At 40.9% G+C, this 27511-nt stretch overlaps 2 protein-coding genes across 3 annotated transcripts in view; one reads left to right on the top strand and one right to left on the bottom strand.

The window, feature by feature from the left end:
• The window catches only part of Fzd3 (frizzled class receptor 3), an 84169-nt gene extending 75837 nt beyond the window's left edge, over positions 1 to 8332 (bottom strand). For both annotated transcript variants that reach the window (XM_071610610.1, XM_027927001.2), the window contains exon 1: positions 8244 to 8332. The gene's annotated coding sequence lies outside the window, so the exon portion shown is untranslated. The remainder of the gene's footprint in view (positions 1 to 8243) is intronic.
• A 3806-nt stretch (positions 8333 to 12138) lies between these two features.
• Fbxo16 (F-box protein 16) overlaps positions 12139 to 27511 on the top strand; it is a 49231-nt gene continuing 33858 nt past the window's right edge. Inside the window, exons 1-3 of the mRNA XM_027927186.2 lie at positions 12139 to 12209; positions 15066 to 15201; positions 23804 to 23839. Of these exons, the coding sequence (XP_027782987.1) occupies positions 15103 to 15201; positions 23804 to 23839 (135 nt within the window). The 5' untranslated portion in view covers positions 12139 to 12209; positions 15066 to 15102. The remainder of the gene's footprint in view (positions 12210 to 15065; positions 15202 to 23803; positions 23840 to 27511) is intronic.

Here is a 27511-nt window from a genome sequence, read left to right as displayed (position 1 = left end):
ATGCTCAACTGGTGCTGAAAAGAATGTGCATGGATCAAGTGTGGTATGAAAAAAGCATATTCTAAGCTATTCACATTTGATTTGGTTTAGCAATGATGCTAACTTTGTTTTCATTAAATTTTGTTTCTTATGCACTGGATATTCTTGTGTTTCTTATAGGCGGCCAAAGTTAAGAAAAGATGAGAAATTCAGATTCAGATATTCCTAGAGACTCAGGTTAACAGGACAACTAAAATACTAACTCAAATAGCCATGAGAGCTTACAACTTGAGACCTAAAAACCAGCTTAGCTTGAGCAGTGAAAGAATTTGTCCTTCAGCACTGATTATCAATGCTTGGGACCTCTGTATCGCCAGCTCCAGGTAGAAAAGTATTTGGAGAAAACAAAACAGTGGCTCAATCGTCCAAATTTCTAGAAGATGGTCTTAAATGATGGAAGGGGAAAGGAAGTCTTTGGTCTCTAGAATTAGATACACTAAGGTTGTTTAAGGTCCTGCTCAAAAAGTCTAAATCTCTTTATACTTTAAGCCAGAGATTTCTGTGACAGATTCTTGGTCTTTTTTTTTTTTCTTTCTTTCTCTCCTTTAAGATAATCCCAGAAATGTTGAGATCTGGCTACAGAAAAACTGATATTAAACATAAAAACATGTTTAAGCTTAATTACCTCGAAGCATGGTACTGATTATGCATATTATTAATTGTCAAATAATTGTTGAAAGCTTTATTTGATTATAGATTAAAACATCTATGTAAGTTCAGTCTTTGTAGTTTATTGCCTGTGCAGCATGTTTATCTACTTGCAAGTAAAAAAAAAAAAAAAAATTAAGGGAACATTGCTCCCTATTGGCTATAAATACTACAAAACCAAGAATTTCAACATTTCATTTAAACTAGTCTCTTTTTCAAGCATTTATGGGTTCATATGATTAAAAGAAGACTAATTACATAAAATTTGAGGAAGAAATTAAGTAATACCTTTTTGCATTTTTAAAACCACATGAAATACGTCCTTATTCTTCTACTTACTTCATTTATTTTACTTGATTTCTTCTCAATTATTCCTTTTGCCTTACTTGTAAGTGATGCTTCTGACCTTCTTCTTCTTTTTTAAAATATTTTTTTAGTTGTAGATGGACACATTCCTTTATTTATTTTTATGTGGTGCTGAGAATCGAAGCCAGTGCCTCACACATGCTAGGCAAATATGCTCTACCACTGAGCCACAATCCCAGCCCAGCTTCATGTGGGCTTATGTGTTTCCTTATGTATTACAATGTCCAAATCACTTACATAAAAATGCTTTTAGAATTTCTTTTATTTTTTAACTTATAGATTTTATTTTTTAGTTTTTAGTACTAGGTATTAAATCCAGGGGCACTATTACTGACCCTTTCTTAAAAATTTTTATTTTGAGACAAAATTGTCCAGGCTGGCCTTGAACTTGTGATCTTCTTGCCTCAGCCTTCAAATAGCTGGGATTACAGGGATGCACCACTGCACCCAGTTTCAAAATACTTTTGCAAATCTTTAAAACTACAGAAAGACAATAATCTTAATATGGTAAGACTGTAGTTCATGATTATTACAAAGGGGTGGAGGGAACAGTGGAATGCAGTGAGAAAAAAGCAAATAGGCAGATTAAAGATCTTAGTAAAGAATTTTCATTACATTAATACATTAATAATAAAGAATGCAAGCATGAGATAATGTTTTTTTGCTAATCAAATGGGCAAAAATAAACACAATACAGGAGAGAGTATAAGGAAAAGAAATTTTCAACTACTTTCAAAAGCAATGTAAATTAATTGACACTTTAAGAAATGACTACTTATATTAAAAGTACTTAAAATGTGCATAATTTGATTCAGCAAATCTATTTTATAATTTATTCTAAGAAGATAAACACATGAGTATAAGCTGAGCATGGCGGCACATGCCTATAATCCCAGTGGCTCAGGAGGCTGAGACAGGAGAATCACAAGTTCAAAGTCAGCCTCAGTAACTGGCGAGGCGCTAAGGAACTCAGTGAGACGTCTCTAATAAAATACAAATAGGGCTGGGGATATGGCCCAGTAATCAAGTACCCAGAGTTCAATCCCTGGTACCAAAAAAAAAAAAAACCCAAACACACGAGTGCACGATGCGAAATTAAATTTTATCATAACACTGTTTACAACAAAAAACTGTAAACAGGGGCTGGGGTTGTGGCTCAGCGGTACAGCACTTGCCTAGAGCGTGTGAGGTCCTGGGTTTGATCCTCAGCACTGCATAAAAATAAATAAATAAAACAAAGGTATTAAAAGTAAACAACCTTAGAGTCTACCAATAAGGAATTAACCAAGGGCTGGGGATGTGGCTCAAGCGGTAGTGCACTCGCCTAGCATGCGTGTGGGCTGGGTTCGATCCTCAGCACCACGTACAAACAAAGATGTTGTGTCCGCTGAAAAATAAATAAATATTAAAAATTCTCTCTCTCTCTCTCAAAAAAAAAAGGAATTAACCAAATAAATTATGTTATAATTGCATAATAGAATATTATATAGTTACTAAAAATAAAGAGCCTGACTGCAGTATGTTATTTAATATGAGCAAGGTCTTATGTTAAATCCCCAGCACTAGTACTCCCCAACAAAAAAGATAGACCTATATTTATTGACATGATAATATTATGACAATGCGTAAAAAAATAAATAAATAAAAAGTAGTTTACAAAACATATATATACATGTACATATATACGTATAAAACCCATTTTGTTAGAAAAATATGTGCATGGACTATAATAAAACTATTTCAATTATTTAAAAATAATATACAGTAGAATGAATGTGCATATATGATTACATGACCAGTGTAATTTTATATCATGTACAATCAGAAGAATGAGAGGTTATAGTCCGTTTATGTATGATATGTCAAAATGCATTCTAATGTCATGCATAACTAATTAGAACAAATAAAAAACAAATAAAAAATTTTACCTGAATAATATAAATGCTCTATGTAATTTTATAAAAGAATCCATGTTATATTATTTCATATATGGAATAATTAACTGCAAAATCTATAAATGTGTTCTGACTAGCTGACAAGAATAAATACTAGCTGAATAGATTATTGGTTGCTAATTAAAGCAATAAGCCAAGGTACACACTACCTGTCCTACTATGGGTAATAAGCAAAAATGTGATGATTAATTCAGTATGATTCAAAACTTTTATTTTTCAACACTGGAAAAAAGTCAGATCACCTATTAACTAAATCAAATGGAATACACATTATTAAAAACTTCTCATACATATTTCAAATTGTTCCTCAATAACATAATGAAATAACTGCTTCTAATGAGGATTATATGAGTATGCCACTTTTCCTAAGGGATGGTCATCCATGAAAAAGCTCTAAATTAAAGTTCCAGACCTATAAGACACAGAGAAGATTCTGGACCCAAAAAGATCTTGCCAAAATATAGCAACTCATTAATAGCTGTTTAGGGCTTTCTTACTGATATTATCATATTCTTAAATTTCGGAAATCTGTAGCATTTCAATTGAATAAAGGGACCTACTGGGTTAATAAAACCCAAGCGAACAATTTCAGGCATCAAGGGCTAGGCAAAAATGAATGCTATAAACCAGGTAAGGTGGTATATGCCTCAAATCCCAGCAATTGAGAGGCTGAGGCAGGAGGATCACAAATTAAAGGCCAGCCTTAGCAACTCATCATGACCTTCAACAACTTAGCAAGACCCTATCTCAAAATTAAAAGTAAAAAGAGGTAAGGATGTAACTCAGTGAGTAAAGTGCCCTTGGGTTCAATACCCCAGCACACCCCACCCCACCCCACCCCCCAAAAAAGAGAAGAAAAAGTGAATGCTGTGACAATAATTGGTCATGAACTAGCTATGGAAAGAGACATTTTTACTTCTCCACAGAACAATATAAAATATGTTGAAAACTATTAAGTTACTTGGTTAACATCACATCAGAAAATAAAAAGGACTACAGTTGGGCATGTAGCTCAGAGGTATAGGGGCTTGTCTAGAACGTACAAATCCCTGGGATTATTTCCCATCACAGTGAGGGGAGAGAAAGAAAGAAAGAAAGAAAAAAAAGAAACGACTAGATACTTTAAACCTATGTGTTCCTATTTTTATGAATGTTAACATCAGGAATCTGATATTCCCCAATTATCTATCAGTTTTCTTTTGATGATTAAAAAGTAAAAGCTCTATATTGGTCAAATTATATTATTATGTTTTATGCATGAACAAATATATAACAACAAATCTCATCATTATGTGCAGCTATAAAGCAATTTGTGCACCAATAAAAAAAATGGGGAAAAAGAAAACCCTTAAAATAAGATCAGCTAAATATTTGTCCTGAAGGACAGCAATAAATGCAACTTTGGAAGACCATCTTCCAGGGTGGCAACAAAGCCATACCCAAAGAACTCATGTGGGAAAAGCAAGAGGTAGCAACTGTGAAGGGGAAAGCAGGCTGAATCCCCGAAGAAACTATGAGAAAAGTGGACCCTAAGGGTACGTCAAGGATGTCTGGCATCAAAAGACTATGTTCAGCAAGGCTATTTCAATAACAATTTCTTTAAAGAAAGGGACCCATTTCATCATTCTTGGTTTAGATTTCATTTTCCTGACACCCTGTAAATACAGGTAAAATTTTTCATTTTTAATTCAGAAATATCATCCAAAGTTTGTCTCAAAGTAAATGTTGAATTCACAATAGCTACCATGGGAAAAGGAAAGATATTGTCTTTCAGACAGGTTTTCTAAGAATGCATTACAAGGATTGGCAATGACTACCTCTAAATAATAGTTTTTTCTCTGAAGGATTTTATTGTCTTATTAGAAAGTTTATATAGCTTCTTACTTAATTCATAGAATGTAGATTCCTATTAATCTTACAGTGAATATTCTTTTCTGACCTACCTACTACACTTAATTTTTGAAGTCCATCTTGTCATCTGATTACAACAATCTAATTTTTCAATCCCCATGAAAAACAAATACATTTAAGATTCAGAATTAAAATAAATGGTATGCACCAAAATGCAGTCCCATTTACAAATTATTAAATGCAAAGACTGAAGACAGCATAGGAGCTTTTAAAATTAATCTGAAAATAAACTAAGTTAAAAGATGGATAGATTCTGGTCTAAAAAAAAAGGGTTGAAATTCTAGCCCAGCTTCCTTTGCAATTAAAATCTGTTCATCAGAAAATTCTTAGAATTTTCATTAGAAAGTATCAAGTCCCTGCTTCCTCCTCCTTAGCAAGGTTGGATGGTTTGTATGCCCTGCTTACAAAAGTATTTCAGTTAAGATAACATTTGAGGATCAGATTTTTTTGTTATGCTTAGTTGCCCAGTTATATTCATCTCATATTTCATTTGCAATGCATTTCTTGGGGCACCAAACTTTCAATAGTTTACCAAACTTTCACTAGTTCTCAGTATAATTAACTAGAACGCCAAATGAGGGAATTCCTTTTTGTCACAATAGTTAAAACTCTTTCCTAGCCAGTAAATAGCTGTTACTCTTCAAACATTTATTCATACCCTTAAGAAATACCACTTCTGAAAACCTTATTTTCTTTTCTCAAAACTTGGATGAGCATCTTTTCACCAATCTAGACTGAAAAATTTCTCCAGTGTGTATTTTTTTAAATATTTTTTTAGTTGTAGATGGACACAATATCTTTATTTTTATTTATTTAGTGTGGTGCTGAGGATGGAATCCAGGGCCTCACTCTACCACTGAGCCACAATCCCAGCCCTCCAGTATGTATTTTTGAAGTCATTTTTAAAAATATGCCTTATTGCTTTTTTTGTACAGAGCTGTAGCTTTAAGCAGCCATAATTCTAGAGTTTGGGCGGGGGTAAAAACAAAAAAACAAAAACCTTGAGGATAACGCCATTCTCCCCTACTAAAGAGGTTTTTGGCCTCCTGTCTCCTAAAGAAAATAAAGTCAATAACAATCTTACATCAATGAACCAACAGCTCAAGATGTTTTGAGTATAAAATCTTATATTTTTACTAACTAATATGAAATGTAAATTGGGTAGATAATTTTTCTATAGGTCAAGTGGGAAACAGACAACCTATTGTGAGCAAAAAAAAAAACTCTCTCCTTCCCCAATGATAAAGCTTTCACATTATACTACACAAAGAATGTGCACTTGGCTCTTAAATTCTTGTCAACCCTCACTACTTCAAGTATCTCAATCACGAAATCCCCCTTCCAAAAAAATCCACCTAAATAACTCAAAGCACACAATAAAGCTCAAAGAAATATTGTAGAAGATGAGAAAAGGAATGAAAGCACCTAAGATTCCATGGTCCTTTCTTCTCCTTTTATCAACAGGACAGTGTTACAGCTTTGAGAAAGTGATGGAGATAGAAAATATTAGTAGTGGATGAGGAAAAAGAAGTAAGAAGAAAGAGAGGGTATGATGGTAGGCATTATTAACAATTTACTTATTAATAGCTTCAAAGCTTTGGGGGCTTGGGGGGGCATGTTATTTTACTAATAAGAGAAGGGCTGTTTTTTGCTTATATTTTATCTTAGGTCCACAGAGTCAAGCTTTTACACCTACTTCTTTCCTAACTGAAAGATTCCTAACAATCTTTTTAGCTTTATTCTGTGGTTTGGTAGTTCAAGTAGATGTTTTTGTTTCCTGGAGGAAAAGGATTACATTGATTTGCTTAAAAGCAAAGGTGGAAGGATTCTCGTCAGGAGTACCTCCTTTATAATAACAGAACTAAGGATTTATCTATTTCTTTCCAGCCTAGAATGCGACCAACATACCACTAAGGGATTAAAAAAAAAAAAAGCTGAGGAGGGAGGTAACATCCTCCATGTCAGCTGGGTCTTTGTTTCCTTTCTCCTATGTATTGGTTTTGCAAAGTAACCCATTCCAGTTATAAATATTCCAGGTCTATCAAAACCACTTTTCTAACACAAAATTGTTTGAAGTAAGGTGTGATATCGTACACCTGGGATCCCAGCGACTCCAGAGGCCGAGGCAGGAGGATCACAAGTTGGAGGCCAGCCTGGGGCAACTCAACTAGACACTGTCTTAAAAAATAAAAACTTTAAAAGGGGGGGGGGGGGCGGCTAGGAATGTTGGTTATCGGGAAAGTGCCTGCCTAGCAGGTATGAGTCCCTGAGTTCAATCCCCAATACAATTTCAAAAAAAGATTTTGTTAGAATACTTGTACATGCAGTTGGTCGGCTCTGCTGCTGCAGCTACCTAAATTTCAAAAGGAAGCCAAAATTCAAACCCTCATTTTACAGTGGATAAAACCCCGACCTTCTTCATAATATTTTTCAAGTTTATATCTGCTCCTCCGCCTGGAAAAAAAAAAAAATGGCATGCACTTTTGTTTCTTTTAATCCCTTTCTAGAAAAAGAAAAGGAAAAAAGCCCTCTTTCTCTTACAGGAGGAGGCAGCTAACCCCCAGACTCTAAGATACCAAAGGACTCTAGGATGATGTTTACGTTTCTGGAATGACACAAGTCCACTTCAGGCTGCTCGCTTGCTCGCTCGGCGCCTTTATTTCGGAGGCCATGTGTTCCTGACCCAGCGGCACCCACCCCGGGGCAAACGCACCGCCGTGCCAGGGGCACCCGGGAGGCACGGGGGGCACAGACTTTGCAAACTGGTGGCTGGGAGGGACAACTTTTCGGCTCGGGACAGAATGGTCGGCCCCGAGCTAACGCGAGCGGGGCCGGGCAAGAGCGACGGCGCGCCGGGCGGGCGGGCGGCGCGGGGCGCATTGTCCTCCCGCCGACGCCCCCGCGGCGCCGGGCACAGGAGCCGCTCGCCCGGCCGGCCTCCCGCGCTGGGCGGCGGGGTGCTGCGAGCCGCCGCGTCCCCACTCGCACAGGTTGCCCGGCGCCCGCGGGGCGGACCGGGTGGACCGCCTCCCGGGGCAGCCCCGGCTCAGCCCCCAGCCCCAAACTCCTCGCCGCGACCCCGGCCCGCCGCGGCCCGGCCCGCCGCAGGAAGCCGCCCCGACGCCCGCCACGGCCCGGCGCCCACGGCTTTTGTTTTGGCCGCGACAAGAATAACGATCCCTGAGGAGGAGGCGCCGGGCTGCAGGAGGCTCCTCGGCAGGGTTTGGCGGAGCAGCCCCCGCCGCCGCGGCGCCTCCTGGTCCGGCGCTCTCGCCGCTGCCCTTCCCGCCCACCCGGTCCCGGGCACCGTCGCCGAGGGCTCACCTCAGATCCGGGCGCCGGGCTCCAAAGGGCTGCGGCGCCGGCCGCAGGCGGCCGCGAGTCCCTCAGGTACCCCGAGCGGCCGAGGACCGCCGGCGCGCGCCTCAGAGCGACCGCGAGCTTTGGCGAGCGCCGGGGCGCGCGGACCGGCAGCGAGAGCGCGCGCACGCACGGCGCAGGCGCGCCGCGCACGCTCGGCCGGGCCTCGGTTCTGGAGCGCGGCTGCGGGGCTGGTCGCGCGCGGGCTGTTCGCCTCGAGCTCAGCGACGACGCCAGCAGCTGTCCCGCACTGGCGTGGTGTTCCCAACTACGGAAGCGGTCTTCTGAGTGGCGCTCGGTCCTCCTTGCAAAGCGCGCCCTCCCCTGCTACAACGGCACCGCGACTCGCCAGCACCCAAGCCTGCGAGGCTGTCAATGCAAGAACACCAACACCGGCTCTGAGCGCCCGGGTGCAGACCTCGGGACTGGGGGGTCCGAAGGCGGGTCGGCGGTACCGAGGGGGGAACAGGGCGCAGGTAGCGGCGGGCACCTGGTCGGTTGCAGCCGTCAGGCTGACACACTGTGGCAGACAGGAACAGAATACTAGCCCGGGAGTAATTTGCATCCTCTTTGCCAAGACCCTATTAAACAGGTGAAGCTTGTGGCTAACTGGTGCTGTGCCCCATCTTTTGCTCTTTAGGAAAGGTCTCCGTTTTCTTTTTCTACGTAGAACATTTGAGAACTAAAAAGCCCTTAGCGATCACCAACAGAGAATCTCTGTTTTTCAAATGATGAGATAAACGCCTAAAAAGGTTAGATGACTTATCCAAGCCACACGGTGTTGTTGTTAATATTTTCTTAGTTGTAGCTGGGCACAATACCTTTATTTATTTATTTATTTTTATGTGGTGCTCAGGATCGAACCCAGCGCGTCTCACGTGCTAGGCCAGCGCACTACCGCTGAGCCACAACCCCAGCCCCCATGCAGTGTTTTAATGACATTCAAAGCCGTGGCTGTTTTTCTTATTATTACACTTTACCTTTCTCTTCTTCCTCCTCACCCCTCTTCAACTTAAACTTCAGGGACATCCTTTTTGTTCTGTTGGTAGCACGCAGGACTAGTAATGTTGATCCTGTTGCACAAGTGAATGTACTCAACACTACTGATTAGTGTACCTAAAAAAACGGTTCAGATAACTTTTATGTATATTTTACAATTGTCTTAAAAGATGCTCAGATTTTAAGTAAACACTGAAGAGTTGAGCTGAGACATAATTTCCCATCAGAAGGTAATCTGTTTAGGGGATGTAGTTCATTGGTAGGGGCACCTACCTAGCATTGGGAGGCCCAGCCCGTCATAACAGCAAAACTTCTGTGAACTGGCATAATAAATGAGACCTCCAACGACAATTTCCATTTCCTAATAAACACATAATTGTACAGCAACATTTCTTCTTTTTTAAAGACACAGTGGTCCTTAGGCTGATTCTAGGTAAGCCAGCGTGTCCTGGGGAGCCAGCAGTACCTGTGCTGAGGGTGAGGCGGCAAGGCTGGAAAAACCTCTATGCCTGTTTTGTGTATTTCCAGATCCCTGTGGCTGAGGAACCTCTGCAGATGTGCTGCTAGGTGCATTTTTATTTGATTTACACATTATCCTGTAAAGACTGTCAGGCATAGGACACATCACAGCTCTCATTGGAAGGTGCGAATGATGTAGAAATGAATGTACCGACATGACTAAACGTCCAAAATTTGTTTTTGGTGAAAAGCAAACAACAAGATATATAAATGATGATGGGGCTGGGAATGTGACTCAAGTGATAGCACGCTCACCTAGCATGCGTGAGGCATTGATTCGATTCTCAGCACCACATAAAATAAAGATATTGTGTCCACCTAAAACTAAAAAATAAATATTAAAAAAAGATATATAAATGATGATGCCTTAAAAAATAACTAGTGTTAATACATGTCATTTATGAAGACTAACATATACATAATAATAAACAAGGAGGCTACACATTCATAACAATGAATTTCATGACTGTCTCTAGGCAGGCAGAGAGGAGAATGAGACCTGGAAATACACAAAGGACTTCTTGTTTGTTAAACACAAACCCAAAGTTAACATTTTAAAAAATCTCCATGGAGATATAAGTTATTTCTTATGAAAAAGTCTCTAAGGTATTAAGAATTGTAATACAAACAAAAAAAAAGAGTACATGTATAATGGCAAAAAATAAAAAGTGTCTAAGGTTTTTTGTTTTTGTTTTTTTAATGATTGAGTTCTTCTGTGTAAAAGCAATGTTGAAGAACCACAGACATTGAGCTTTCTGTGTGTCACTATGAACACAGTAGAAATGGTGTGACTCACTCTCCTTTGGGGGAACAATAGACAGATGAGCTGCAGGAAGAAGGAGGCCCAGAAGGTTCTGTTGAGAGGAGAGACAAGAGGAACCTTTTGTCAGGGATAAAAATATTCAAATCCAACAGGGATAAAGTGAGATTCTATGTCCCATCTCGATTTCCTTCCATGTTGTAATAGAAAGTCTTTAATTAACATGTGGGAGCATCACATAGAGGCTCTGCACTCTTGACATTGTTAAAACTGGTCTCCTTCTGGAGGAACCTGTTTTGAAATCATAAATGTTAATTGGTAATGCATGGTAATTTAGTATTACATAGGCACACCTCCCCCAGGAGCCCCCACACACCCGCTAAAGGCTTTGTTTATTCATTTACATACAACCTGCTCATGTGGAAACCTCTACCTTGGAATTCAGACAACCTGGGTTCCAATTTCAGTTTGGCCACTTGCTGATCCTTTGTTAACTTGGATTAAGCAACCACCTCCATGAGCTCAACTTACCTTTTTCTGCTATTTAAATTGGAGTCACACAAATGTTACCTATTTAAAAACTATGAAACACAATACAAACATAAGGTTTGTAACTTCCTTTGAGTTGGAGAAGAGTACATTATTTTAGGAAACAAAAATAGCCAGGAAAGTTGTTATTTTGTTTGTTTGCTTTGGCTTGAGGGAGGGGAGATTAATGCTGCCCATAACAACTGTTTTGCCTAGGCCAAAGAAGCTTGATTCTAAAATTTTGAACTTCATGGTACTTCATGGTATTCTACAGCTCACAGATGTTGGGACTGTGAGTCTTCTATTAGTTATTTACTGCTTTTTCAAGTTTCCTTATTAGATTTCTTTTTTTATCCATATATGCTCACTCCAGTCCTTGTTACAAGGTAGATAGTCAACAAATTTAAATAATTAAATTAGACCGGATGTTAAGATTTCCAAATTTAGAGTTATTGTTATTAAGGCATGCCATCTGCTGGTTCCCTGGTGTATCTGTCACTCAGCCTGAATTCATAATCCAATAAATATAAATTGCTGGGGGAGCACTTGTGGGTTTGCATGTTGGACAATTTCCCCCACGTCTTCCCATTTCCTGCTGCAGGTGCTATTCTTCCACCGAACCAGACCCAAATTCGTTTTCCTCCAACCCTATTTTACCTATTGGCCACTCTAAAAACCCGGCAAAGTGGAGTTCGCATTTCGGAACTCCGGAGTGACCAGAATAACATAACTGGGCATGCTCAGTGGGTAAGGGCTGATCTGGAACACAACAGCAGCACGTTTTGAATGAAGGTTTCCATGCCCCTGGTTTCCGAATTGCGTACCTTCCCAGCCGAGCGTAGCATCAGGATGTCGACGTAGCTCCACCTGCTTGGTGCCCACACTTTTTAATTTTATCTCGGTGCCCAATTTTGGAGCCAGCCCTCCTGGATGTCCCGGCCAATCAAGAGACCACACATTGTTGCCTAAGAGACCCCGGATGCCAGCGACAGAATTTATAGATGGTGATTGGACTAGGAAAGCAGGGAGGGGTGGGGGCTGGAAGGAGTCAAAGAAAAAGCTGACCTAGTGCAACTATGGCAACCCCAGCACTAGAGGCTTGAAGAGGGAGCCAGCTGAAAGAGGTGAGAGCAGCGGGCAGTGCATGGGAAAGATGGAGCCTGTCTTGGAGAGCTCTTGAGTCTCCCACAGGCCTTGTCGGTGCTCCTGGGGATTACATTTTCTTCTCACATTCCAGCTACAATTCAAGTGCCAGATGCTTCATACTTGTGAAATTAACTACTAATAATTACGTGCCGGTCGAGCACCAGCTCTTGGCAGTGTATTAAGAGTGCTTGCTTTGTTTTTAACTAGATGAGTATAAGGTGAATTCGGATACCCTATTACCTGACAACCTCCTGATAATATTTGAGATTGCCTAATGATGTTACAGTGTACAGTGGATGAATTGGGTGTTAGCAGAGAAACTCAATCCTATTCTGCTCCATGAACTCCAAATACAAAGCTGGGAATCCCAAGTATTACCCCAGAACCCAGTTCATAATGTTCCAAGTTTCACTGTACATTTATTTCCACTAATTTTAATCCTCAAACCACTTTCCCCCCTCCCGTTGTATTCATTCTTTCCATTGATTTAACAAATATTTATTGAGCATCTATTTCCTAGGTCTGTGGTTAGGATTCAGATGAGCGCTCTCAGAGATTCACATAAGAAGGGCTAGGGTTTTGCAGTGTTCTCAGGGTGGTTGGGTATTTGGTGTGTCTGGACAGAGTGCATGAAAGAAGGAAGGGATGAGGCTGAAAATGTAAGTTGAGGCACAGTCATAGTGGACCCAGACTTTCCTATTATATCCTTGTTGGTGAGCCTACAAAGGTTTTTGAATTCATAAGTGACATCACTCATATTTTTAAAAAATCTCTAACAGTAGATCATGAGCTCTATTAAGACAGAAACTCTTTGTAAGCCTAGGACAGACCTCCTAAGTCTCTAGTGAAACTGTTAATAATGGCCATGGTGTGAAAAATGGCTATGGATATCAGATTGGAAGTGGACTCACCCTGGCTGTTAAACATGGGACTGGACCCATGCGTGGGCCATGAGGCCCCTAGGCCCTCTTTCTACATTTTTATTCCAAGAAATATTAAAGACAAATTCCCATTATAGGGAAAAGAGGTCACAAAGAAAAGCAACAGCAAGACTTATCTGTGGAAGGAGGAGAGGCAACTTCCTCTGTCTTATTGACAGAGCAGGACAATTGTTTTTGTGGATGTTATTTATATATATAGGCTTCTGTCTTTTCAATAGTAGCCAGTAGTCTGTACTCTGAAATGTACATGCCTGCAAGTATGCACATTGTCCATGTTCTGGAATGGAAGGGAAAGGGAAAAATTGGAAAAGTATAATAATGAAAGATGAGGCAGGACTGTTGTCATTGAAAGGACTCTTCCCCTGGCCAGACCCACCTCCTAGAAACACACTCACCTCCAGCTGCTTTGAAGAAAGCTTGGTCCAGGTGATTTCCAGCTTCCCAGAGCCAGGAGAAAGAAAACAACCAGTGCAGACCCTTGGGGCATCACTGAGAAAAGTAGCTTTTTTTTTTTTTTTTCCTAATTTAGAAATGGTGTCCAGAATAAGTCAGATTGCTTCCTACCTAAAGTGGGAATAGAGGGAGTTTCTCAGTTTAGAGCAGGAGTTTTTAACCTAGACTAAGCAAAATTTTATGTTCATGGCATTTTTCTAAGGAGAGGATTCATAGCTCTCATTCTCAAAGACCTTTATGACTCTCAAAGAAGAACTCAAAATACTTGCTTTAAAAAGAAGAAAAGGGCCAGAGTTGTGTCTCAGCGGTAGAGCGCTCGCCTAGCACATGTGAGGCCCTGGGTTCGATCCTCAGCACCACATAAAAGTAAATTAATAAAAAATAGGTGTTGTGTCCAACTACAATAAAAAATAAAATAAAAATAAATAAAAAGAAGAAAGGTAGAACATCAATAACTATAACAAAAAGAAATATGTAATTTTTAGCTGGGCAGACCTAGACTCAGTGGCCATGCTTTGTACTTGTAATTTACCTGCTCACATGTATTTTTATTGCTTGCTGCTGATTAATAATACTGTAATGGAGTAACTTCATATGCCTTTTGTAACTTAGCTAAAAATATAGTGATTCAGATAATGAGCCAGTAGGGGCTGAGAAGAACCCAAGGACTCCTCTGAGGACACAAACACACAAACACATACATAGTGCTTTATTTAAAAGGAGGCAGATGTACACTAGACAACTAAAACCTACAGATTTCCCTGAATAAACTCAAGTCTGTCCATCTCCAAAGCCTCAACTTTGCTCATTACACCATCTGTTTCCAAAATATGTATGCATCAGCCTGGAAGTTTTGTGACTTGGATGTCAGACAGTTAAGAAGGAGGAGGAGAGTTACTATCACAGGGACAAGAATGAAGTGTTTACTATTGTACTTTTTTTTTTAGTTGTAGATGGACGCAATACCTTTATTTTATTTATCTTTATATGGTGCTGAGGATCAAACCAGGGCCCAACACATGTGAGATGAGCACTCTACCACCGAGCCACAACCCCAGCTCTGCACTCTGATTCTATATTTAAATATTTCTCTTTCTTAGCCAGGAGAGATTTTGTATGCCCAGCCCCCACTCTGTGATCCAATGAAAGCAGACTGAGACTGGCCTGGGCATGAAACCTGGCTCTAGCACTTGCTGTCTGTGTCACCTTGACTTCACCTGTGAAGTCACCTGTCTGTGTGTGACTTCACCTGTGAAATGAGCTAAAACCTACCACCTTACTAACTCATGAACTTACCCTGAGCATACATGTAAAGTGCCTCACGTTTAAGATGCTCCCAGCGAGTGCTCTTCCCATCCATTATTCTGCCATCATTCCAAAATTACATGGCATTGGTATTTTTAATATTGTCAGGGTTATGTGTTTTGTTTATTCCAACAGGTATAGTCTTCTTTTTGGAAGAATATTCAGTTATTGCATGATGGCATTTGCACCTCCGAAGAATATAGAATGTCCTAAAATGCAGATAAAGATGAGTACCTGGACACCCCTCAACCACCAGGTTTTGAATAACCAGGTGAGTGGCCAGAGTATCTTCATCAGTTGGATCCATGTCTTAAAGAAAAAACTGGTAGTAAAATTTTGGTTATCATAATATAAACAGGGGCCAGGCCCAATCACACCTATAATCCTGTAATCCCATGTACTCAGAAGGCTGAGGCAAGAGGATCACAAGTTCAAGGTCAGCCTCAACAATGTAGCAAGACCCTGTCTCAAAATAAAAAATACAAAGAACTGGGGATGTAGCCCAGTGGTAAAGTACCCCTGGGTTCAACCCCAGCACTAATATATATAATACATATATAATACATATTACATATAATATATATTTATAGGTATATGTGTATAATGGATATATGTAAATTTATTTATGTGTTATATATTAGATATATGTATAATATATCTGTATAAATAGGAATTATTTAGTATTGTGTGATGGATGAAGTAAAGACAAACAAAGGATTTACTATAAAAAATTTATCGAGGGCTGGGGCTGTAGCTCAGTGGTAGAACACTTGCCTAGCACATGTGAGGCACTGGGTTCAATCCTTAAGCACCACATAAAAATAAACAAGTAAAATAAAGTCCCTCTTCAACCTCAAAATTTTTTTTATAAATTTATTGAAGCTTTGCTATGTGGGCTGAACTGGCAATAGACACAGAGTCCCTTGCTTAAGAAGAAAGTGGCTTTGATTTGTACTTTCTTGCAAAGTCGCTCCTGGTCTCTCTCATCTCAGTTGCCTTTTGTCTTCCATCACTGGTTCTCCTCTAGAACTACCAGAACTGGAGGAGAAGAGGAGAGGGTGGTCTTCAAAGAGTTCCCCAAAAGAGGTTTTCTTGCTAGAGTTGAGGTCACTGGGTAATGCTGCATATGAAATGTACCAAATGCATAAATTTTGACCTATTGCTCATACTATTCCAGTTCTCCTAAGAATATTTCCCATATACATTTTGGGGAAATTAGTAAAATGCACCAAACCAAGCATTGCAGCTGGTGGCTAGGGTGTGAGATTGGCCAGCCTCTGGGGGTATCCATTCCTGCTTCGGTGAGGAGTGAAAGTTACCAGTAGGTCTGTGAGCTCCTAATAGCAATCACTATATATAAGGACCACATCAGACAGTAGAACGAATCAGACATAACTTTCCTATGTTCATATATGAATACACAACCATGAAACTCCACATCATGTACAACCACAGAATGGGATCCTAATTAGAATAAATTATACTCCATGTATGTATAATATATCAAAATATACTCTACTATTATGTATATCTAAAAATAACAAATTTTAAAAAAAGAAAATAGCAGGGAGAATATTATGAGAGTGGATGGGGGAGGGGAGGGGTAAAGGAGAGTAATGGGGGGTTGGATATGGTCAAAGTACGTTACATGCTGTATGATATGCCACAAGGAAACCCATTATTCTGTATAATTAAAATGCACTAATAAAAAATGAAAAATAAATAAATTATGACCAAATAGTTAGCAGTAAAATACAATCAACCTGTATAAAACTGACCTCATTGTCTTGTTCCTACACACCAGTTCCTCCTCCTGAACACCGCTTTACATCATGTTATTCAGATCAAAAATCTTCCTTCTCCCTGTTGGGTCTGGGAGTTGGTTTTTCCCCCAATTTACAAGCTAAGAAATTAGCCTGTTGCTTATGAAGCAGATGACATTGCTATATCACAGTAAAAGAGACAGATTCCTGGGCCAGAGACAAAGAACATTACCCACAGCACAGCACTCAGGATGAGCAGCATGTTCCCCCTAGCTCTTTTGGTCAACCTCGTCCCACAGGGGTGATGCAGAGGGCCCGGATGCATGTCACGGTTGCAGTGGGTGATGCAGTGGGTGAGCGTTATAGTACGCATAAGCAAGCCTGCTCATCCCTCAGGGTTGCCTTCCTGCAATCCAACCTGGATTTGCAGGTGCTCAGGGCTTTGCATTCTTGGCATGGGCAAGACATTCAAGAGCAGCAGAGGCCCATGGAGAAGTGTCTACCATCTTGCCTCCACATCCGGTTCATCTTCAAGTCCTGTGAATCTTCCTCCTTGACTTCTCATTCAGGCACCTTTTCTCCATCCGCCTGTGAACCTCCAGCTCCACATTCTCAGATCAGATCCCGGGGATCCCTTGCCATATTGCAAGGGGTAATCCCCTAGCTGGTTTTACTACCTCTGTTCGTACCTACCAATCTTCTGTTGGGGTCCCAGGATGATCTTCCTAGAATACCAATCCTATTACATGAAACTGAAAATGGGCCCCACTCAAAAGGGTGACTTCCAATCCCCATGCATATCCTTGAGGCCCCTTCATAGACTAACTTCAGCTACCCTCCCGGCTCCACCCATCCTACTCCTCCTCAGCTCTAATGCATCAGGCTGAGGTTCTCCCTTGTGTCTCCAGTGCCTGGGATGATCCTGGAGCACAGTAGGTAGAGCCAGCGCAGATCCCTCCTGGTACCCTTTCATTGACTCTCCTCTTCTGATCCCGTCATCGTCTTCCTTAGCCCAGAGTCAGCCCTTTACTTCTCTAACCCTGACAGATGTGCTAATCCCTCCAGCAAAGCCGCCTCTCAGTATTCTCTGCTCCTCTGACTTGAAACACGAGCGATTTCTAAGAGATAGAAGAGCTGGGCAGGAATGGGAATAGTGAGAAATAAAATGAAGAGAGCCTAAAAAGGAAAAAGATAAGGAAATTGGGGTTTGGGGGTGCAAAACAACCAAAAGGAAAGGCAGATAGAAAGGTTGATCCTGCTTTTATCTATAGCCATGAACACCAAACAAGAATGTTGAAAATCTTTTTCTTTCCCTGTAACAATTATTTACTGAGCACCTGTTTGCAACACTCTTGGTGCACCGACAGTTTATATAACAGCTTATCTGCTTTCCCCAAAAAACTTCAGTGTTTAATTTTGAAATCTGTTTTCCCATAGAATTGTGAAGGTTTTACTCACATGTGAAAAAGTGACTTGAATTGAAATACAAATTTGTTGGATGCCCTGATTTCCAGAAAATTTTCTTGAAAAATCAAGAGTCTTGATCAATGTAGCTGCCATGGAAAAGAAATTGATTTAATAGCCAAAAAACACCTGAATGGGGCTGAGGACATAGCTCAGTGGTAGAGCACTTGCCTAGCATGTATGAGGCACTGGGTTTGATTTATAAATAAATAAAATAAAGGTATTGTGTCTATCTACAACAAAACAAAACAAACAAAAACCTGAGTGCTTTTCACAGGTTGGGTAACTAGAGATATGGTTTTTTGGTTTGTTGTTGTTTTTTCTGGTGGCTCTAGGGATTGAATCCAGGGCCTAAAGAATGCTAGGGAAGTGCTCTACCACTGAACTATACTCCCAACCCCAGGAAGCAGATTCTGAGATGAACATTTAAAGATCACCTGCAGGGCAGGAGAAGGGAGGCAGAGAAAGATGTGGGGTTTGGGGCAAAGGAAGAAGGTAGGCTGGAATGTACCTCCACAAGGCCTCTATGACCCCATGGTATACCCTGAAGCCACCTGGTCACCCAGTGTTTTAGTCAGCTTTTTCACTGCTGTGACTAAAGGATCTGACCAGAACAACTAAAGAGGAGGAATAGTTTATTTGAGGTCTCACGGTTTCAGAGGTCTTATTCCATAGAAGGCTGGCTCCATTCCTCCAGGCTCTAGATGAGGCAGAATATCATGGTGGGAAAGGGTGGTGGAGGAAAGCAGCTCACATCATGGTGACCAGGAGGCAGAGAGAGAGACTCCACTCTCCAGATACAAATATATACCCCATAACTATGCCCCAATTCCCACCTTCTGCAGCCACACCCTACCACTTCACTTAATCCCATGAGGGATTAATTCACTAATTGGGTTAAAACTCTCACAACCCAATCGTTTCTCCTCTGAACCTTCTTGCAGTGTCTCACGTGTGAGCTTTTGGGAGAAACCTTACATCCAAATCATAAACCCAGAGTGAGCTTACAATCCAGCAAGGGGGTCAGTCCTTCACACTTCCATACTGACCATTGAGTGGATGTTAGCTGTTCCCTCCTCTCAAGAAGGCCTGACCTCGGCAAGGCAGCTCTCTCAAGCTCATGGCTGTCAATCAACAGCCTCCCCCCCAGGTGCAGGAATAAATCCTCCAGTCGTGGGGTGGAGTCACTACATCACAGCAAGTCTTACATTGCCTTATCTTGTTTTGTTAATGGATTTTGTCACATTTACTGATAATTTCTAGAGAAAACATTTGTTTTATTGTTTAGAACTACCCTGTTCCAAAAACTTATATTTTGGTTTAATTAGGTTCTAGTGTTGAGTAAAATTTTTCCTTTAAAAATTGTTACACATGCTGAGTGCAGTGGCACATGCCTGTAAATTTCAGAGACTCTGGAGGCTGAGGCAGAAGGATTACAAGTTTGAACCCAGCCTCATCAACTTAACAAGACCCTCACCAACTTAGCAAGACCTTGTCTCAAAAAAAAAAAAAAAAAAAAAAAAAAGTTCTGGGGATATAGCTGAGTGGTAAAGTGTCCTTGGGTTCAATCCCCAGTACAAAAAAAAAAAACCCAAAAGATAACTTTGCATGAGTGTAACACACACACACACACACACACACACACACACACACATATCAACGTGCATAGACCGTATATAGAATTTGTATATGATGAGCATGCCTGTAATCCCAGCAGCTTGGGAGGCTGAGGCAGGAGGATCATGGGTTCAAAGCCAACCTCAGCAAAACTGAGGTGCTAAGCAACCCACTGAGACCCTGTCTCTAAATAAAATACAAAATAAGGCTGGGGATATGGCTCAGTGGTTGGGTGCCCCTTAGTTCAATCCCCAGTACCCCCCCAAAAAAAAGATTTATATATGATTATACAAAAAAAAAAAGGAATTGTATATGTCTATGATTCCCCAAAAAAGTTAGAAGGGTATTGGTGGCTGGAGGGGGGTGTCTGTAGAAGAGACCAGATTTCATTTGTTTACTTTTATGGTGCACTATGTTTCAAATTTTAATTTTAAAGTGAATACAAATAAAACAAAGAACAATGACTTTAGGAACTGAAAATGTGCTCCAGATCAGCTGTCCCAATAATTTCCTGCAGGCCTTGAGAAAGTCACTACCATTTCTGAACTCTGTCTCCTTTGTAAAAAGAATGGTTTAGGTCAGGTGACCTCCAAGGTCCCTTTCATATCTAACATTCCGACTGTGTAAAAGGAATTAAAAATAGATGTCCAAGGACACGGTGGCCAAAAGGCAACCACACAGTAATTTCAAGGGGTTTTCTACACTTCAAAACCAGGACATTGCCACCAAAGATCAATGCAATCGTGAGATCCAAGTTCGTTTTTGTTCGAGTCTTGTCTTCTATTCTGTGGTACAATGTGAAGTACATAACTATCTCTGACTAAAATAAGAGTCACAGGATTTTAACTTCACAGCAGGCTTTAAGCAGAGAGACTGAATTCAAATTTAGATGCCTTCAAAAAACAAAAATGCAGTAGATTACAAAGTAATGCAAGCATGAGAACTTTAAGTGGAGGAATGCTTTAAAAGTATGGACCTCTTTGCCAAACAATGTCATCATTAAAAATGATCCTTACTACTGACAAAAAGTAACATGCTGACAAATGGGTTGATTTGATTGGCTGTAGCAATCATTTCACTATGTACACCTTAAATATATACCATTGAAAGAAAGAAAAACAAGCGATCCACATTTATTTCTTTGTCTGCATTTCTTTTCTTTAATCCACATTTCTTTTTTTTTATTAAAAAAATTTTTTTAAACCTGTACTTATTTATTTTTATGCGGTGCTGAGGATCAAATCCAGTGCCTCAAACATTCTAGGCAAGCACTCTATCACTGAGCCCCAATCCCATCCCCATAATCCACATTTCTTTTAGAGACGATTTATACATGTAGTACATTACATGTTAAAACGGTTTTGTGAGAAAAGGCACCTTGTTGCCATCAATCAGCCATAATTTAGGAACCCTGAAATATCTCCCTCCTACGCTGTAATGATGTCACATGGTGAAATATGTAATTGCAGTGTCAACAGACTAAAATAACAACCGTGGGATTTTGACTTAACAGCAGGCTCTGGGTAAACTGTGATATAAACAGACTGCAGCATTCTGCATGAAAGGAAGATCCGTTTTAATACTTCCATTTTGCATAGACATTTTGTCTTCCAGCTCTTCAAAATGAAGAACCTGATTGCGAATCTTTGGAGTGAGGATTCGCTCCAAACTGGGGACCGTAAGACCATCAGCCCCTACCAAGGACCTGACAATGAAATGGTTAGCTCCAAATCATCTTCCTTGTCAAAGGTCATGTCAGAACCTGATCTGAGGTCTTTTGATTTCCAGTCTGGTGCTTCTCATCTACCCCTTCATGCCCACCAGTTTCGACTTGGGTGTAGACGCCTGAATGACTGGGTTTGCCCTGACCCTACTCATACAGTGCCTTTGCTTCAGTCAGAGTAACACTTCTACTCCCACCTCATTCCCTTCCTGCTGCATTTAAATTTTTTTTTCTTTTCTCTTTCTTGTCTTTTTAAGTTAGTTGTAGATGGACCCAATACCTTTGTGTCGTTTATTTATTTTTTGTGGTGTTCAGGTTCTAACCCAGTGCCTCACATGTGCTGGGCAAGTGCTCTGCCACTGAGCCCCAGCCCCAGCCCCCTGCTGCATTTTTATAGACTATCCTGCCCCTCCCAGTGAGTGTCCTCTGCTTCCTATGAGCCACAACATTGGTGGACACCATGAGGGTGCATCCCAACCTCCTTTTCAAATCTCAGTTGTGGCTCAGAACCTAGGCTTCTTCCCATTGTCAGACACAAGTTCATGGAGAATTTAGGGCTGGAATTCAGGATGGGGAAGACCCAAATTCTAGTGAGGGACCAAGTGTAGAGGGGAATTGAACAGAGTTTACAACCAGTAATTTTTAAAATATCTATGAAAATAACCTCTTTGGTCTTCAGCTTGTCCTTTCTAAAATAAGGAAATCTAACAAAGAGAGCTTTAGGATTTCTTTTAGCTCTGAAATGCTATGACTTCTGAAGCTCTCTGTGGTTATTCAGTTGGCTAGTCTAGGATCTGCTCTGGAACCTGCACCGGCTGGCTCTGTGGAGCCTGCAGGAGAAAGGGGTTCTGGTGGGCTTGGGATCAGAGCCCACAGAGAGCAAGTTCAAGAATTGTGGAGCTCAGTGCAGCATGCACTGGCCTGGGGAGGGAGCTTGCTGGCAAGCTGGCCACCCTGGTGGCTTGGGTTGGGCAACAGGTGACCGATCTGGAAGAGTTCAGGATGTGCTGGAATCCAGATTTTTAAAAATCTCCTGTGTTCCATAGCTTCTCTTCTGTTTTTGTCTAGAAATTCTGAGTTTGTCTATTGCCCTTATTTGTCCTGGTGGCAGTTTATTGTGGGGAGGGATCTTCTTTTTCTTCTTCTAAATGTGTGAAGCGTCTACCCGTGATGTAGAGATACCCCAGACAGGTGCAAAAGCAGCATTTCACTGGTCCCCAGTCGGTTGTTGAAGCAGTTATTTCAGTTCCTGTTTCATATGCTCCTGGCAACCAGAGTTTGAGAGTCTAAAAAGGAAAGGAAAGCATTATGGAGCCGTAAAACCCGCTCCTCGTCCTCCCCCATAAAAAGGGAAGAAATAGGTCTGAGCCGCCTCTCCAAGCAGGGACATTCTTGCAGTGCTGGAATTTAGGTAGTGCCAAGGAGAAGGGGAAAACATCCATCTGATTCTGAAAGCTGACAGAGGGTGTATGTGTTGGAGGGAGAGAGACATTCACATATGTTCATTACTGTCTCTTCCTCTTCTCAAACCCCCTCCTCTGCCAAACATACCCACGTTAGTCTTCCCCTCCTCACTTGCTCAGATCCACATATGCACTGATGCTCAGAAAAACACCTAGACACCAACATATAAATACAGTCCCACTGTACTGCTACATCCATAAGGATATCCAGTCTCACAACCACATGCATTCAGTTCAACAAACATGGCTGCTTGTACCACGCCATGGACAGCCCTGCACGTTGGACATGGCAACATGAAGGAGGGAGGCATGGTTTCTATCCACACAGTGCGTAAAAATAAACCTCTACAGCTGAATATGCAGTCGCAAGCCCAGAGGTACCCAGAAATTACTAACCCTACAAACATAATAAGTACCGCGACACCCATTTATATGTGTACACACTGAAATATAAAATCAAAGCTGCTCATTCATAAATTTTATAAATTCTCACACCACTAGTGTTGATATGTTTTGGAGGGAGAGTACCATTTTTCCTTTTTTTTCCCCCTTTGTTAGTTTGTTTATCTCCTTTCACAAATTAAAATTGACTTCTCTTTATAATTCCATTTTTTTCTTATTTCTCTTAAAGAACAATCATTCTTTTTTATGTATTTCACATGGAGAAATACATTGCCTATGTTAAAAATAAGTAAAGTACCCTTCCGGGAATGACACCGGATTCTTCATACTGAGTTGACGTAGTGAATACTTATTTACTGATCCTTCAATGATGCTGTTCTTGTAATGGATATTTTGAACCATGATATATGAAGTCACCCAATTCTCTCTTACCTATTGCAGGTATTTGAAGAAAGAAAAGCTCTGCTTGGAAAATGGGTAAGCATTTAAAACATGGCTATTTCTGCATTATCATCTGCTGTAGTCTGTAGTCTGTTCAGGCTGCTATAATAAAAACCATAGACTGAGTGCCTTGTAAACAACAGATGTTGATTTTTCTTAGTTCTGGGGCTTGAAGTCCAAGGTCAGGGTGCTGGCAGATTCAGTGTCTGGTGAGTCTTCTCCAAGGCCAGCCATCTCGCTGTGTCCTGCTGTGGCAGAAAAGGGGAGAGAGCTCTCCGGGGTCTCTTTTATAAGAGCACTAATCCCCCTCATGAGGGCTCCACCCTCATGACCTAATCACCCCCAAGGCCCCTGCCTCCTAATCCTGTCACACTGGAGTTTAGGATGTCAATATATAAATTTGAAGGACACAAATACTCAGTCTATGGCATTATCACAGAGCCCCAAGAATTCAGCCTGGACTTCATACGGCAGGCAGTGTGCATGCTCATTTCCTGAGAAGCATGACGGGTGCTTTCTGTATTCACAGCTAGGGTTCAGTCAGGAGACAGGAATCATGCTATTTTAACAGACAGAATTTAATGAAAGGATAGATTTAAGAAATATTAGAAAATGGAAAACCTGAGAAGGGAGCGCTGAGTTTCCATGGTGATAGAGCTGGGGTACTACCAGCCACACTGATACCCCAAGGGTTCAGAGGGAGGACCTCCAGCCCAAAGTTCTAAGGAATAGAGTAGCTGACTTCACAGCCAGCTGCTTCTGCTTGTGTGAGGGAGCATGACAGTGTTCAGGGGTAAAAAAACACCTGGACCCTGGAGTCAGCTGCTACCATCAGGGCAAAGAGTCCAGATGATCCTCCCAGAAACAGCAAGCAAACGGAGAGGAGTGTGTCTCTTCTTCCTTAGTTGCCCCCTAGTCCCTCCCCACAGGCAGCACTTAGTGGCAGCTGGCTGTCAAAGAAGAAATATGGCTGCAGAGCCCCAGCCTCCTGTGCTCACAAAGGAGAATATAGACATTGGGGTTTGGGCCTGAGAGGAGGATGGTCCTTAGTAACCAGCACAGTTCACTCAGCACTCCACATCCTTTTATAGCCTCCACCTGTACTGCAACTTCACAAGTGAACTCTAACAACCTCGTGCTTTTACCTACCAAAGTACAAATATCCTTCATCACTAATAAGAACTTTCTCATCTGTTACTCAAATGGGGAGACTGAGAATCCCAATGGTCATGGTCCATCCCTGGATCTATATATCTGGGCAATGTATGTTACTTGTCAAATTCCTCTACAGTCCCTCCTAAATGTTCTCTGCTACCCAGGAGAATTGAAAACATGTGGTCATACAAAAACTCACACAAAAATGTCCACAGCAGCAACATTCAGTACAGTCATAAAGTGTAAGTGGTCCAAATGTCCATCAATAGATGAATGAATAGGTGAAATGTGGTGTGAGCACATGCTGGAATATTTATTCAGCTATTAAAAAAAAGGAAATTCTGACACATACCACAACCTGGATGAACGTTGAAGACATTGTGCTAAGTGAAATAAGCCAGTCACAAGAACAAAAGTGGAGTAGAGATCATCAGGGGATGGGGAGTTGGTGTTTAAGGGGCACAGAGTTCAGGATGATGAAAAAGTTCAGGAGAGGGTGATGGTTGCACAACAGCATATCTAATCTCACTGGACTGTACTCTTGTAAATGGTTAAAGGGGTAAATCTTAGATATATTTTAGCAAAACTAAAAAGTAAGGGTTAAAAAAAAAAGGAATGAAGCACTGATGCATGCTGCAACATGGATGGACTGTGTAAACATTTTACTGAGTGAAAGAAGCCAAACAGAGACAACATATGGTGTGTGATTCCATTTATATGAAATGTCCATAATGGCAAATATACAGAGACAGAAAGAGATATTAGCAGTTTCCAAGGAATAGGGGAAGAAGGACATGGAAAGTGACTGTAATGGGCCCGGGGTTTCTTTCTGGGGAATGAAATGCTCTGAGATTAGATTCTATGGAACGTGATTTATATTCAAATTTTTAAAAGACCAAGACTCTGAGGTTCATTTGGCTAAAGACTAATGGAAAGTACTAGTTCTGGATCTTTTCTGTATTGTTCTGGAAACCCCCATTGTAGGGGTATTTATTAAGTTTTTTAAAAAATCATATATTTTAAAAATTGTATACATAATGTAATCCTCTGTAAGGATGCACATGAAAAGGGGTAATATCAATTTTCTCCAGGGAAACTTTTGTATCTGGAACAGGATGGAAATGACTTGTTTCATTGAATAGCCTTTTATACCTTATGGTATTTTTTTTTCTTTCAGTACTGGGGATTGAATCCAGGGGAACTCTGTCACCAAGCTTCACCCCGGCCCTGTTCATTTTGAGACAGGGGCTTGCTAAATAGCCCAGGCTGGCTTTGAACTCGCAATCCTCCTGCCTCAGCCTCCCAAGTAGCTGGAATTGCAGGAGTGTACCACCACACTCAGCCTATACCTTATAATCACAAAATAATAGTAAAAAAATTCTCAAAATAATAAAATTTGGGGCTGGGGTTGTGGCTCAGTGGTAGAACTCTCCCCTAGCACGTGTAACGTGCTGGGTTTGATCCTCAGCACCGCATAAAAATAAATAAGTAAAATAAAGGTATTGTGTCCACCTACAGCTAAAATTTTTTTTAATAATAATAATAATAATAAAATTTCACCATAGTGAATCTTCAGATCATGTACAACCACAAGACTGGGATCCTAATTAGAATAAGATGTACTCCGTATTTGTATAAATATGTCAAAATATACTCTCCTCTCATATATAACTAAAAAGAACAAATAAAAAAAAACTATAAGCAAAAATAAATAAATAAAATTTTACGTTAAAAATGTACCAAAAAGCCAGGCGTGATGGCACAAGCCTGTAATCCCGGCAGCTCAGGAGGCTGAGCTAGGAGGATTGTGAGTTCAAAGTCAGCCTCAGTAGCTTCGAGGCACTAAGCAACTCAGTGAGACCCTGTTTCTAAATAAAATACAAAATAAGGGTGGAGATGTGGCTTAGTGGTTTAGTGCCCCTGAGCTCAATCCCTGGTACATCCCCACCCCCCCTACCCGCCCCCTTCAAAAAATGTACTAAAAATTAAGAAATGAAAACATTTCAAAATTTAAAAACCTAGTTGAATTTTTCTGTTCTATTTGTGTTTTAAAAGTAATTTTGCATTTGTTTCCAACAATTTATAAAGGGACTTATTTAGAATGACCTAGTTTTGCACAGTTTTTCTACATTGATATAATCAGGGCTAATGTTCAGCCAATACTTCTTGGTATGGTTGACCAGCTTCTGTCTATTTTGGTTGGTTGGTGGCATTGCCAGTTGTTAAATGTTTTTAATAATCATTCTGAATAAAACTCAAGGTCTTCAAACAACAACAACTTCTTCCTCCTCCTCCTCCTCCTCCTCCTCCTCCTCCTCCTCCTCCTCCTCCTCCCAGGGATTGAACCCAGGGGCACTTTAACCACTGAGTCACATCTCCAATCCCTTTTTTTTTTTTTTTTTTAATTTCGAGACAGGGTCTCACTGAGTCGCTTAGAGCCTCAATAAATTGCTGAGGCTGGCCATGAACTTGTGATCCTCCTGCCTCAGCCTTTGGAGGTGCTGGTATTACAGGCATGCACCACCAGGGATGGTTTCTATCTTCTTTCTCATT

Source organism: Marmota flaviventris, chromosome 3 (assembly GCF_047511675.1).
Source record: "Marmota flaviventris isolate mMarFla1 chromosome 3, mMarFla1.hap1, whole genome shotgun sequence".
NCBI lineage: Eukaryota > Metazoa > Chordata > Mammalia > Rodentia > Sciuridae > Marmota > Marmota flaviventris.
The sequence above is the reverse complement of the archived record's forward strand: the minus strand, read 5'-3'. Positions and strand labels throughout refer to the sequence as shown.